The 15,494-nt window shown below is 36.3% G+C and overlaps 1 protein-coding gene across 1 annotated transcript; it reads left to right on the forward strand.

Moving 5' to 3' along the window:
* Window positions 1-3,079: 3,079 nt before the first annotated feature.
* Window positions 3,080-14,739, forward strand: LOC124771486 (inverted formin-2-like). Its single transcript, XM_047249326.1, has 7 exons — window positions 3,080-3,137; window positions 3,335-3,648; window positions 3,990-4,130; window positions 4,220-4,395; window positions 7,917-8,026; window positions 8,196-8,371; window positions 14,041-14,739. Exons 1-7 carry the CDS (start codon window positions 3,095-3,097, stop codon window positions 14,737-14,739), a joined length of 1,659 nt encoding a protein of 552 aa, XP_047105282.1. The 5' UTR covers window positions 3,080-3,094.
* Window positions 14,740-15,494: the final 755 nt, after the last annotated feature.

The raw sequence follows: 15,494 nt of genomic DNA on the forward strand, positions 1-15,494 counted from the left end.
TGCAATAGGTTGGGAATACGTAAGTTGCTGAACTGGTGTCCAATACAAAAACTTGCATCAGCCCATTGAACCATATGACATTATTTTCTATATGCAAGATTTCTTCCCTCCCCCTAGATTCATTGTACTACCAAACAAATTGTCTTTCTGATCGGTGGACGCCCAAAGCTCCCTTCTTTCAGTATCTTGTAAGATACATTTGCAAATCTTGTTACCTTCTGTTAATATCTTGTCCTTGCTTAGCAATTATGTAGCTACCAAAAACATGACGTATACATTTTGGTTATTCATACACTTGCGGCAACTGATTTCTAAGACACTGCATAACTATGTTTAACAATAGAAGTGTAGCCTCACAATGCTATAACATGTCAACAATGACAAAGTTTCCCACTTAACAGCCAGACGGGTGTGACAAGTGTGGTTCAGCTACTTCATCTTATTAGAATAAAATTCCCTTACTTGCAATTCTCTCTGTGGGTGGAAAAAACTGTACAATGCAGAAAAACATTAATACCAAATCTGAAATCAGCATAAAAAATTATTGCAAGAGAAACAAAATCACAAATCCCATTCTGATACAGTTTCTTCATTGCTTTGCAATGATTCAAACAGTCAAATGCTTTAGATAGGTCCATGAAAATCCTCTAAGTCTTCTTTTGGCTGTCACTGAACTCACGAGTATTTTCGACTAAATAAATCTGTTGAAACCATTATTATTGACCTTCCTTCTCTGAAACCATGTTGTGACAGGTGTAGTATTTTAAATTTAGTTATAAAACTTGCAGTTATACTCTTTGCCATCATTCACATACTTTTGCAAATGCAGATCAAAAACACTGGCTTGCGGTTTCCCAATTCATTTCTGTACCCTTTCTTAAATAGTGGATTTGCTTTACCTACTTTCACTTTATTCATTTATGAGGCGATATGTGTAACACTGTCTAAGGCAGATGAATGTTTGATTTTTAGTTGCCTTATTAGGTTTAAACTTCTGTATCAGAATTAGGTTGAATGCAGTAGCTGCTGGCCAAGCATATGCACACAGTATTTGTTTCTAAGTGGTAACACTAAATTTGGCTATACTGTAGAAAGCAGATATCAACATTCTGCTACGTTCACACCATTATATTATCAAAACGGATTTAGTTTTTTTCAAAACAGCTCTTAACAACAAACCCCTTTATGCAAAACATATATTGCTACCCCATGTAGTTTACCACATTTTTGCCATTGCTTGAGTGCAATTATACTAATTATCCAGTGATTGTCACAAGCCATTGTACTATTTGATTTGAAAAATGACTTCAATATGACTTCCTTCCTCTGTTACAGCACTACAATCACAGAACATCACAATGAAAATGCAAGTTATTGAACTTCTATGTGCCGTGCGCGCGTATTCTTCGAAAGGACATGAAATGGCTCTTCATGCTCTATGGCACTTCAAGGTAAATATTTTGTTCTTCCATTTAGACATTCAGTAAACATGGTGTTAGGAAGCAAACCCACCTTAGGTCAGTCAGCTGATCAACATGATGTCTGTAAGAAGTAAATAGGTTTAAGCTACCTGCCATTCCATTGTTTTATGAGTGCCCTGCTAAAAGTACAAATTACCAAGACACCATATTTTGTAACTACTTAAAACAAGTGATGATTCATGATCAAATTAAATATTTTCCTTCTGTGTACAGGTTACTTGTGATCAGCAGCATTGGTTTGGCATAATAGTGAGTGAACTTCGTAACAAGGAAAATATGCTGCTTTCTTTCATCAACTGCCTAACACTGGGCTGCCACAATGTTCACAGGCGTGTGCAGATCAGGAATGAATTCCTTGGTGAGTAATTATTTATTCGCATTTCTAGCTATCTTTGCTGTTCAGTGAATGTGAGGCTTAAAAGAGCTGTAAAGAATTACCAATAAAAATTCATAGTATTATGACCCTGTTTGTTATCTCAAAACAGAAAAATGTTACATCTGAAACACATACAATATGTTGCATATTCCTAGGTCGTGGGCTTGGACCAATCCTGAGTTCACTAAGTGCAACTGATGATAAGGAGCTACATATGCAATATTCGGCATTCATTGATTACCAACACAGAGATGAGATGGAACTAGAATCAACAAAACAACTAACTCATCATCAGTTGCTTGAAACAATATTCGAAAAGGTACACATTATTGTCCTTATTGCTACTGATAAACAGAAATACTTGTGGTTAGTGTGTGTAACTTCCATTAGCAGAAGTACCCGCGTGTATTGTGCTACAAAGAGAACAGTAAAGAATTAATTTTTTGTGTCTGTTAACAGATAGCAGATTCACCACATGCTGTCAGGTTCTACTCCATGCTACAAAACCTTGCACAGCTAGATCCAACAAATCAAAATGTGTAAGTTATCAGAGTTTAAATTACAATGGAAATACTTGGCATAATGATATGATAAGTATAACTATGCATGCTATAACTGTAACCCTCTGATGTGTGCATGTATTATATTACTAGACCTTTCAAGTAAGACAAAGAAGAAATTTATATGATTTCAGGGAGAGTGTGTGGGAAGCACTTGACTCTCTTTCATCTGAAGTTATAAAACCTGGGTTTTCTATCCATAAAAAGCCAGCATACACTCAAAAATATCATGAAAGAAGAGCTGACAGTATTAACAAAACACATTCTTATGATATCCTTAGTACAAGCACAGTGTCTACGCAGACTGAGGTGGAATATACCACAGAAGTAAAGCAACTTTGTGATAATGAGAAACAGCATCAGTTGTCACCATCAGAAGCAAAACTGTCATTTCCAGCACCACCTCCTCTTCCACCTCCTCCACCTTGTCTGCCACTGCCACTTATTTCAGTGGTGTCATCAGCTATTCCATCAGCTTCAGGGGTGCTATCACCTTCATCACTTGCAGGTTACAGTTCTCAACAAAAAAATCATGTACCTCCACCTCCTCCAATTCCAAATAGTGACAGCTTTGAAACACTGATGTTACGTAGGAGACATTCACTTCCAACACATTTACCAGATTCTGGACTCCAGTAAAAGACAAGTGTAACACCCTACCACTGCCCAAGCGGAAGATGAAAACCCTAAGCTGGACAAAGATTCCAGTCTCTATGATAGGTAAGAAAAATTATGATTTACTCACTTCATGGTACTTTTAAGTTCATTACAGTCATTATTTATTCTACAAAATGTGTAGTGATAACCACACTGACAGCAATATGTGTGGTGATTTTATTCATCTTCTGTAGGTAAACACAGATTTTTGATTGTTTACTGCTGGCAAACAGTTCTAACAGAAGTCTTATTCTTTGCAGGTGAATCAGTATGGACTGAAATGCAGAGCGAAGCAAAGAGTCTTAGAGTTGATTTCAAGCAAATGGAAGAACTGTTCTGTCAGAAAACTGCTACTGTGCAACATCGAAAGTCTTCTCCAGTAACACTTCCAGCACCAATAACTCCCAAGATCACTTTACTGGAAACCAAGAGAGATCTGGCAGTAAACATTTATCTAAAACAGTTCAAATTGGGAGGGAAAGCAGTCATAGAAGTTATAAAGAACCTTAAAGGAGGTGATATAGGTCCTGAGAAACTGAAAGCTCTCTTGCCACTACTTCCCACAGAAAAAGAGGTAGGCCTAATGTATGACAGTTTTAATTTTTGATCATAGTAATTAACACAATTAAAACACAATACATACTATTCCAGGGAGCCCAAAATTATACATTAACTAAAAGGTTTATCTTATGTGTTACAGCTGACATCAGTCAGATCCTATTCTGGAGATCTGGATCGTTTAGGAGAGGGAGAGAAATTTTATCTTCAGCTATCAGAAGTACCATCATTTACCCTCAGGATTAGGGCAATGTTGCTTCTAAGTAGAAAGTCATGTTTCCATTATCAACACGATATTGCCAAAAAAATAAAAAATAATAAATTTTGACTCATTTTTGTGCATCAATTAATTTGCAGAAAGAAGAGTTTCCTTCAAGAATATCTGAACTGAAAGAACAACTAAAGGCTGTTGCAGATGCATGCAATATGCTGAAGGCTAATAAACGTTTGAAAGAATTTCTAGCACTAGTACTTCAACTTGGAAACTACATAAATGCTGTAAGTATTCCTAACATAAAGCTTTTGTGAGAAGTAAATTGATAAGTTAAAAAAGGAAAAAAAAGTAAGGAACTGTGTGTTTGGTCCAGGGAAGCTATGCGGGCAATGCAGCAGGCTTTACACTCAGTACACTACCAAAGCTCCTAGAAATAAAAGCAAACAAATCAAGGCTGACTTTCTTGCACTATATGGTAGAAGTTGCAGAAGCTAACAATAAGGAAATATTACAATTCACAGAAGCGAGTAACATGAAAGAAATGGCAAGGTAAGAGTCCATTACAGTCATAACGTTAAAATTGGCAATGCTTGGGGCTGTCTAATTATTAGTAGAAATTTACTTTTAAGAATTTCATTCAGTTTGATTCTAGTACAAATAAGAGCATAAGTTATTGAAGTGTGCTTATGCCTTAATATCTGCTCTGTGTGTGTTTATTTTTTTATCATATTGACACTAGAGTCTTGTAATATTCAATATACTTGAAACCTTGTTCATCTTCTCCATACCTTTACTACAATATCCATTGAATTTTTGATCTAAATAATACAAATTTTGACAGACAGAATTTTCATCCTTGCTCTTGCAATTTATCTGTTTGTTTCTCAAAGGTTACATATCTGCCAGCTATCATCTCCCCCTAACCACCCTTATATTTATAAATATTAGCAAAGAGTTAAAAAGGGCCCACTTTTCTTGGTCCAATTCTTACATTTGTTTTCCAAATTGGAAATAAATTTGTAATTAAGTATCTCTTTTGTACAGCATTTCACTTTTTCAAAGTATATTGTTATAAACTGAAAAGCAAAGTAAAGGTATATGGCATAAATGGCTGGGAGACCCTGAAGGGCAGGTTCAGCCACCTAATTGGAACAGTTTTCCCTATCCTTTGTGTCTCTAGGTACCTTTGCTTCACAAATTATGAGAGCTGTGTATGTAAGCCTAAGGCTGTCTGGTAAGTGTACATGGCTGTAGTATTTACCTCTTGGCCTCGGGAAGTGAATATCAAGTGAAATGTCTCCTGTGTACAGGAATATACAGGGTGATTATAATTAAAGTTAAACTTTCAAACCACCGTAGAAATAAACACCAGTGGTTGGAATGACATCAAATTGCAACGGAATGTTATTGGGGAAAGGGGGAAAACATAATGCAGATGAAAAGTAAATAGCTACAAAATGTAGCAATAGTTGGTGCTGTAAGGATCATAATTTAATAGTGGTTGACTACAAATGACAAATTAATCATACATCAATGCCTAAGGTATATGTTTGACGTTAAACAAACTGTACTACTGAGTGTGTATGGGTGTACAGGTGTGATACTGATAGTTACATAAGCCCACCCACCACGGCAAGGTCATATTGCATCGGATGGGAAAAATCTGCATAAAAAGCATCAATCACATCAGTTTTTAATTGACCTGAAGCACAAAAACCACATAAAAGCATCAATCATAATGGTTTTTAACTGTCCTGAGGCCAAAAACCACATAAAAAGCATCTATCAGAATCAAATTGGATTATTAATTTCCATGTGACTGGTGCATAACATGTTCAATATGCTGTCCACCGTTTTCTGCAACAAGTTGAAATCAAGAAACAGCACATTCCACAACTGATCGAAGTGTTCAAAGGGTCATGTTCAGAATGTGTTGTGCAATGCATGTCTTCAATGCAGTTAAGAATGCAATTGGAACACTGAACACAACATCTTTCAGATAGCCCCATAGCCGGAAGTCACAACGATTGAAATCAGGTGATCGGGACGGCCAGGCTGTAGGAAAATGGTGCTTCAGCAGCTGCTTAACTGGATTTGCAATGTGCAGAGGTGTGCCATCTTGCATAAAAATGATCACATCCATGCTGTCAGAGAACTGGAATGAAGTGGTTGCACAAAAGACACTCATATCCCTTGCCAGTGATGGTACTGGTAACAGGACCGAAAGCATCTGTCTCTTGGAAAAAATATGGCCCTATGATAAATGATGCCGTAAACCCACACCACACAGTGACCTATTCAGGATGAAGTGCTTCTGGTCGATTTTTGTGTCGATTTTCTTTTGCCCGTATTCGACAATTCTATATACTGACATATCCTGTCAGATGGGAGTGGGCTTCGTCTGTCCACAAAATCTTCCTCGGCCAATCATTGTCAACTTCCATGCAAGCACAAAATTCTAAAGCAAAGGTCTCTCTTGCTGGCAGTCAACAGGAAGCAATTCATGCACATGGGTTATTTTGAATGGCTAGCAAAGAAGGATGTTTCGTAGGACTTTACGCACCATTACATCCAATGTTCGAGCAAGTCTTTGTGCACTACACGTTTCCACACCACCACTTGTCTCCTCTTGCATTGCTGTGGCCACTGCTTCCACTGACGTTGAATCAATTCGTTTCCTCCCTCTACCACGCTGCACACCAAAATAACCTGTCTTTTAGCATTTCCGAATCATTTTCTCCAGACCTACGGCAGTCATCGGACCAATGCCTTTTTTCAAACCCTTCAGTGTCTGGGACTTCTACAGAAACCTGTGCACATTCATCTTTTTTTTTTTTAATACAGTTTTACAAACAGAGCACAGTCCTGCATTGAGACTGTGAAGGCAAATGTCACAGACGCAAGACGAGGAAAAGCTGTGTACCCGGCGTGTTTATATCAACTGCAATGGGTCATGTGCATGGCACGTGTTTTCATTTACATATTCTGACACACCGCATCACCATCTATTTATCAATGTTTGCACTACTTTTTTCTTCTGCCATATGTTTTCCCCCTTCTCTGAATCTATTCCGTTGCATTTTGATGTCATGCTGACCAGTGGTGTTATTTCTACAACACCCTGAAAGTCTAACTTTAATTATAATCACCCTGTACATATTGGATGTACAAGTACACATTGTAGACACATGTTTGACAACATATGGAAGTTAGGGTCAGATAGCCAAATAGCAAAGTGACCACTCGCGATAAGCAGTAAAAATGGATTCCAGTTCAGGTCCAGCACAAATTTTCATTGTTGTCATTCCACTCCACAGCTGATAGTTTTCCATATTCAGAACTGCAAATACATTTCTTGTATTTCATAAGGGCTGTAGTTGCTACTGTGTCAGTTTCTTCTGACATGTACGTGTGTCTAAAGGAACATAGCGTCATAATTCGGAATAACAGGCATTGCAATATCATATTTATCCCCTGACACTTTGCAAGAAACTTTCATGTAAAATGTATCCCCTGTATGGGATATACATAGTGGATGTACAAGGACATGTTGTAGACATATGATTAACGACAAATGCATGTTTAGGAATGGCTGTGTGCTATCAGTATAGTTATGATGCCGTTTCCATTTGTTTCTACTTATGAATAATACACACCATTTGGAAACACTCGTCAACATTAATATTCAAGAATATTTGTAGAAACTCTAGAAAATCAAAGAACAATTTTCATGGTTTTTTTTATTTTTACAATTACATTGATATGAAATAGCGAGATGCTCTAGTGACCCACATAATGTGAAGATGACCACTTCAAACACTCTTATCTCCACGACAGCAACTGGTACCACTGCATAATGAATATATAATGACTGAAATGTGAAATAGGTGAACCAAGGGTAGACACTATTTGATATTTCAACATATACTGCTCTTGTACAGAACTTGCATCAAGAGTGCTCGTTACTACATAATGACATATTAACAAAAAGGTTGTGTTTGTAAAACAAATAACAAAATAATCACATCCAAACAGAATGCCTGAATTAAATATGGTTCACAATGATTCAGGATATCAGTGGAGTTGCTCCAGGAAGAAGTGACGAAAGCTATCAGCGATGTCAAACATGTTGCATCACAGCTGAAGAACGATACAAGTGGAATCATGTCACAGTTCAAAGGTACTGAACACAAATTCAGACCCTGTTAATTTAATTAACCTTGTTGCATAAACAAATACTTCTTCATCCCATAGTTTCCGACCATGATATAAAATAGATCTACAAATTATTCTCACTTTAGAATTTGTGCCTGCTATTGTTAAAATCTGTTTTGCTCTTCTTTCCACAGATTTCTTTAAGGCTGCTTTGAAATGCAGTAATGAACTTCAGCAGGCTATGAATAAGGTGAAGGCTTGTACTCATGCTTTAGCCAAACATTTCTGTGAAGATCCCAAGAAATTCAAGCCAGAAGAATGTTTTCATTTGTTTGCTGAGTTTTTTACCATAATTCAGAGAGTTCGACTGGTGAGTTTCTGAAATTAATTTTGACACTTTCCTTTATATTATCATTTGCCATTTCCCTTACATTTGTATTTCCCTTACATTTGCAATCTGTAAAATAGTGATATTTGTAGCCATCAGAAGCTGGAACAATACTGACAAGCAGCAACAAACTTCAGCATCCATGGTGCCATTGTTGATCATTTAAGGTATTATGAAGTAGACACAGAATATTGAAAGTGCCATTCCAAAAGCCAACTGCATAATAATGTCTTTCTGCTCTGATATTCTCAGACATCAGTCAGTTTTACTAACACAGTTAATTTTGTTCAACAGATGCAATTTATTGTTTTAAGTAAGAAGTAAAACACTGCTCACTCATTTAAATTTGTATCTGACTAACATTACTTTATACTGAAAGTGCAAATTTTGCAACAGGAAAATGAAGAAAAAAGGAAAGCAGAACAGCAGCAAATTCAAGAGCAAATGGAAACAAACAAACTAACTGCAAGCGGAGGTAGAGGCAGAAAAAAGTTTTTACCACATCGACAATATACTGCGGCTAAACAGATTTTAAAGGATATTTGCAATAAAAATTTCAAATTACGTCAAACTGAAGCTCAGTACTGAAAATTTAGTGCTACGAAGTGGAAATTTGCACTGAATCATTGTGAAATATGACGTGTGAATTGATCTCATAAGTATGTAACTAACATGTTCCTTCATATCTAGGACGGAGACACATTTATTGTCATGGCTCAGTAGCTCTTTATTATCAGTGGTGCTCAATCTAGTATTTCAATGTGTTTTGCAAACATGACTTGTCCATATATGTAAACGACTTTATAAATAAATTTTTTTATAATTAAATGATAGAATCAATGTTCATCTATTTCTTTTAGGGTAATTTTCAAAGAAATTCATCACATCCTTTCTTTCCCAGCATTGTAAACAACACTCGTGCACACCATTAATGCAAGCCAATCAAAAGTGATAAGTGATGAGATGCAATGTCTTCCAAAACTGGTAGTGAACTATCAAAGATAGATAAATACATAAAAACATGACTTGTCTGTATAAGTAAATGACTTTATAAATAATTTTTTTATAATTAAATGATAGAATCAATGATCATCTATTTCTTTTAGGGTAATTTTCAAGAAATTCATCACATCCTTTCTTTCCCAGCATTGTACACAACTCTCATGCACACCATTAATGCAAGCCAATCAAAAGTAGTGAACTATCAAAGATAGGTAAATACATCAGCTACTGAGTCACATTTAATTATTTGGAATTTATAGATGGGTGCATATAAAGCAACAGCTTCAACTTTAAACTATTAATGTCATTAACAAAGCTGGAGTCCACACAGTCAGAAAAATTTTGGGCACAAATAATTCAGGTTTAATGATTATGTCACTATCAAACAACTAACTGGCTTTCGTAGTCACTTTATGGAAACCCCAGAAGAGAAGAAAAGATGCCAACAAAAATGAAAAGAAAACCAATAAAAAAGTTGTGAGGTGACCTATTGTTATGCAATACTTATTCTATGACATAGTGATAGTTTGTAATTCTCTTTTAGCTTTAACATTGGTAGTGTCATCAAAACTTAATATGTAATATGATATCCTTTTGGTTATATATGTTCCTCCAAATATGATGCCAGTTGATTAGTTGTTAGGTACCACATTGACTTAGAGGAAAGTGAAAAATCTTCAGGAATGCTATTAGGGACAACCATAAAAACATTACAAATATCATTTGGCAAATCCATAGAGTAACTAGAAATTCATTGTCCAAATCTTTACAGCAGTGGTGGATCTATCCTTGGTTTTTAACAGCCATATTGTTGACACACATTCAGAACTTGTATGGTTGTGTCTGATTCGAAAGTTCTGTAATCCCTTCATCATAAGAATAAACCTGATGTAAAAAAAAAATACAAATGCGATGATTGGACACAAGCTGTAGCACACATACGCTGATGGTGATACGCTCTTGGAAGTAGGTCCAACTTATGTATTAGATATCTTATTACTAAGTTATGTTCAATGAAACTTTAAGATATTCAAATGTATTAACAGCCACCAATGCTTTTGTCAATCACACATTCGCTACGTAGATTTTATTTCAAAAATAATGTACAGTCACGGCCTCTGCAGCCTTGTGCTCTGATTGTCACACTGTTAATGCACAGTATGAAAATGGCTGAGGCAGCTTTCTATTTTGTAGTGAAACACACGCGTGGAACATAGTTAAAAAGTTCTGAGAAATAGGCTGTGCTTCATGTTTTTCATTAATTTACACAGATAATCAGCTTCAAAGTTTTGCCAGAGTTGTAAACAATGCAGTTATTAACAAAACCCACATTGAACGTGTAGCGCAGTTGGTAACAAGAGAGGCGTTCTTCGTGCATCGGTCCAAATCTCCCTGGTATTTTTTTCTCGGTCAGTTTGAGATACCTACATCTCATAATTACAGAACTCAATATTTTTATGAATTATGCCCCTTTTCTGGTTTCTAATTACATACTGGATGCGAAATTCCTGTTTCCACTTCAAATACAAATTCTTAATTTTTGATGTTTTATGAAAGACTGTTAATAAAAAGTTGCTTCAATTAAGAAAACATAACAATTTCATTTTTAAGGTGAAAATGAAAAACCAAATCCTCTTTATTTGAACTATGTCCATTGTTTTTACCACAGAGGTAAATAAGTGTCATAGAAACATGAAAAACAATCATTTTCACAGCATTGAGCACGTTATACAAATGCTGCAATTTTACATTTGCTACTGTACCATTACAATATGAACCCCAGACCTCAGTCCATGCGATTATTGGCTTTGGGCTTACCTGAAGTCGCAAGTGTATCGTGATCGACCAACATCTCTAGGGATGGTGATTGACAACATCCGAAGCCAATGTCTTACTATAACTCCGGACATGCTTTACAGTGCTGTTCATAACATTATTCCTTGACTACGGCTATTGTTGAGGAATGATGGTGAACATACTGAGTATTTCCTGTAAAGAACATCATCTTCGCTTTGTCTTACTTTATTATGCTAATTAATGCTATTCTGATTTTGAGCATTTGTATTTTTTTGGTTCTAATAAAACCACATGTCATTCCAAGCATGTGTGTCAATTTGTACCTCTCTATCTACATTATTCCGTGATTTATTCAGATTTCAAATTTATACTTACTTTTTGATCAGCCGGTACAAATGCTGCATTTTTACATTTGCTACTGTACCATTACAATATGAACCCAACAGAACTGATCTGGAGCCAAGCTGCGGGATTTGGCTTGAGAAGTAAGAAAACTGTTAAGCTGCCAGTCGTACTGGAACTAATGCACGCAGCTTTTTCACACGTAACTGACAAACGCTGGCGGGATATAGAACAGCTTGTCATAAAAGAAGAGAAAATGTTGCACCTGATTGGCTTCGTGGATTATGTTTTTGATAGGCTCGTTATTAATGTAGCAGGTAATACTTCCAGAGATTACCAGATGAGTGACTGTACGTAATAACTTCAGTGGCTTCAATATTTAACTATATGGTGAAATCCTTCAGTACTATCTTACGTTACACACAGCCTATGCAGGAAAATTACCCTGTGGTTATGACAGGAATTTTCATCATTCTTGTTTTTAATTTCAATAGTAAGGTAAAGGCACCGATAGTTGATAGAACACCAGTAGTTGACACTTTCAAATAAAAGTTCTTAAAATAAGAAAATCGCTTTATTCAGAGATAGAGTTTTGACTGTTGTTGTATGGTGGTGCCATCTACAGTGTAATTTGATAGCTATCACATTTTTCTAGCAGCCATCCTGAAGTGGGTGCTTCTGTCAGTAGTTGACAACCTATGTCAACCACTAGCTCATACCACGTCAACTACTGGCATTCAAGTAACGTGAATTTCTGACATTATGTTTTATATTATTTAGGTCATTATAACACCACCAGTAAAAGGGAAGATGCTCAGTTATCCAGAGGTACAAATGCAGCTTGCCATCAATGCAGTACTTAATGGAATGCCTGTTTCTACAGCAGCAAAAAGTTTCTCGGTTCCTCGAATTACTTTAATGTACAAAGCCAGTGGGAAGACGCCTAGAAATCGTTGCATGGGTCCTGATACAGTTCTTACCAAAGAAGAGGAGGATTTATTAGTACAATGGATTTGTACTATGGCTAAGGCTGGATTCCCCATAACAAAACGCAAACTTCTGGACAGTGTGCAGCACCTGATTGAACAACTGAAACGTAAAAATCCCTTTGTTTGTAACCGCCCAGGGAAATCTTGGTACAATGCTTTTCTGAACTGCCATCCCAATACTGGGATTAGAATGTCACAAAATCTGACATCAAGCAGGCCAGGAGTAAAGCAGGAAGCTTTAAGAAACTGGTTTGATGAGATAGATAAATTTTTAACAGAGAACAATTTTAAGTCAATTCTTGAAAGTCCCAAAACAGTTTTTAATGTAGGTGAAACTGCTTTCTTTCTGAACCCCGCAGGAAACAAAGTGTTGGCCCCGAAATGAGAAAAAAATGTGTACCAGCAAGTGAATAGTGATGAGGAAGAATATCTAACGGCTTTGTTGACTGCAAATGCAAATGGTGATTTAGCACCTACATTGACAGTGTTTAAATACATTAGAGTACCACAGGAACTGGCAGAGAGTGTACCAAAACATTGGGGAATAAGTAAATCTGAAACAGGTTGGATGACAGGTCCATTATTCTTTGTATTTATAATGAATGTTTTCCATCCTTACCTTCTAGAAAAGTAAATACCACTGATAGTCATTCTGTTTATTGATGGCCATGCGTCACATCTCACCTTACATACTAGTATGTTTTGTAATGAGCATAGGATAATACTCATAGCTTTGCTTCCACATTCTACACATCTTCTTCGACCTATGGATGTTGCTGTCTTTCATTTGTTAAAGGAAAGTTGGAAAAACAAGGTACATCAGTGGAGATTGGAACATTTGGATCAACCAGTGCTTAAGAAGATCCGTTTTGCACCCTTACTGGGACAAACTTTGGATGAGTTCATTAAACCACCTGCCCTGCAGAATGGATTCAGGAGAATTGGACTTGTTCCATGGAATCCAGAGGCTGTAGACTACTCAAAAATTCCATCAGTGAGTGATGATGTTATACTTACTACTCACAGAACTGCCACATTTGAAAAATTAAACTTAAAGAGTTGGATTAGAGGTTCTAGAAACATACATTGGGAAAGATAAACTGTCATGTTTTGAGTCTTCAAGTGATGTGTGGGAAGGAAATATAAATGACCAGTCTTTGTTTTTGCTTTGGAAGGAAATTAAAAATTATTGTCATAATTCTATCCTTTCCCAGTCTGTTGATGACACAAACAACTGTGTGGCAAATCAAAATGAAAAAGTGGAAGAAGGAAATGTCCATCCACATGAAAAACAAAATAATGAAGTAATCGAAAATAAAAAATAGGAAGACATGAAAAGCTTTCAGGCAACAACCAAAATAAAGAAAGAGAGGAGACTAATGTAACAGACCAGTGTGTCACACCCAAGAAGTCAATGAAAAATTCTGATTTTCCTCAGTGTGCTCCAAGTGGAAATATTAATAGGAAATCAGGGGACCAACTAATCCCCTCCCCATTAAACATGCATTATTTTGGCCACAGAATACAGGAAAACAAGGGAAAAGAAGATTAAGAGAAAGACTTCCAAGTGTTGTGACATCCAACCAGTGGCAGGAATATCATCATAAGAAGGAACAACTGAAGCTACAAATAGAAAGACTAAAAGCTGAGAGAGCAGAAGCACGAAAACTGAAGAAAGAACAGTCTGAGATTGCTAAGAAACTCAAGAAGCAAACTAAAGCAGAGAATTGTAGAAAGCCAAAAGTGCACAAGAAAAGAACAATTTCAGTATCCTCAGATTCTGAAGATGAAGAATGGAGTGAGTCAGGCAGCAGTGTGGATGACATTAGTATGCTCCCTGATAGTGATTTGCAGACATCTGATGGCAAGGAAGATGACAATTCTGATCAAATAAATATAACAGAAAAAGAAACAGCAAACAAAGAAGAAAATATGAATAAATTTTATAAAAATGGTGAATTTCTTCTTGTTTCTTTTCCTGAAAAGAAGAGCTATTTCATATATGTTTGTATTGTTCAGTGTGCGTTTGAGGATGGTGAAATAGACGTAATGGCTCTAAAATCTTGCAACTGTCAGAAGAAAGTTTTTTATGTTGATGAAAATGATGTTAGTGTTATTAGCGCATCACAGGTTATTGACAAGCTTCCTTTACTACTCTCAAATATCACTAATGAATATTTGAAATATGAATTCCAAAACAGTATTGACTGTGATGTGTAGACTGAAGTTATTTATTTAGTGTCAACCACTGAATATTTTTCCTGTCAACTACTGAAACTTTCATGTCTCACTAGTGTCAACTACTGATGACTGCACTTACACTTTTGTTATAATTTTTATTTACCATTTACTGTACCTTCACTTAGTGAATTATAATAAATATCAAATCACAAATGATCAAAGAACCTGAAGATTAATTGTGTTTGTGCCCAACATCAACTTGTATTCATAAATATCAAATTAAAGTAGTTTCATTTCTTAAGGTGTCAATTGCTGGAGCCTTTACCTTATGTTAGCTAAAAACGATAACGTGTTGCGGCTTTCCTCTAGTGGTATAAGGGGCATATTGTGGGAGGTTTGCAGTGTATTATTTCATTCTGCAGAAAAATTAAATGACATTCGAAGCTGTATTGCTCCTCTGCTCATCTCTTTTTATATGTGTACTGCAGCTGGCCACGTCACTATACGCTACCTGTACCAGCTGACCGGCCAGTGCTGTCCAAGCTAAATGCGCTGGTAAAGCTGTTGTCCTGTATTATTACTAAGTCAATGTGTGCATAACGCACAGCACAAAATGTACCCTTATTATCGTACTTGACAGTACTCGATATAGCTTGGCTGCAGTCTCACCTGAAATGGAAATCCAATGAGGTTCCAGCAAATGCTGAAGAATACCTAATGCAATGTTTACATTAGGTTTATTCTTATGATGAACGTATTATAAATGTAGCTGATGTTATATACATTTAATTGTA

Source organism: Schistocerca piceifrons, chromosome 1, assembly GCF_021461385.2.
Source record: "Schistocerca piceifrons isolate TAMUIC-IGC-003096 chromosome 1, iqSchPice1.1, whole genome shotgun sequence".
NCBI lineage: Eukaryota > Metazoa > Arthropoda > Insecta > Orthoptera > Acrididae > Schistocerca > Schistocerca piceifrons.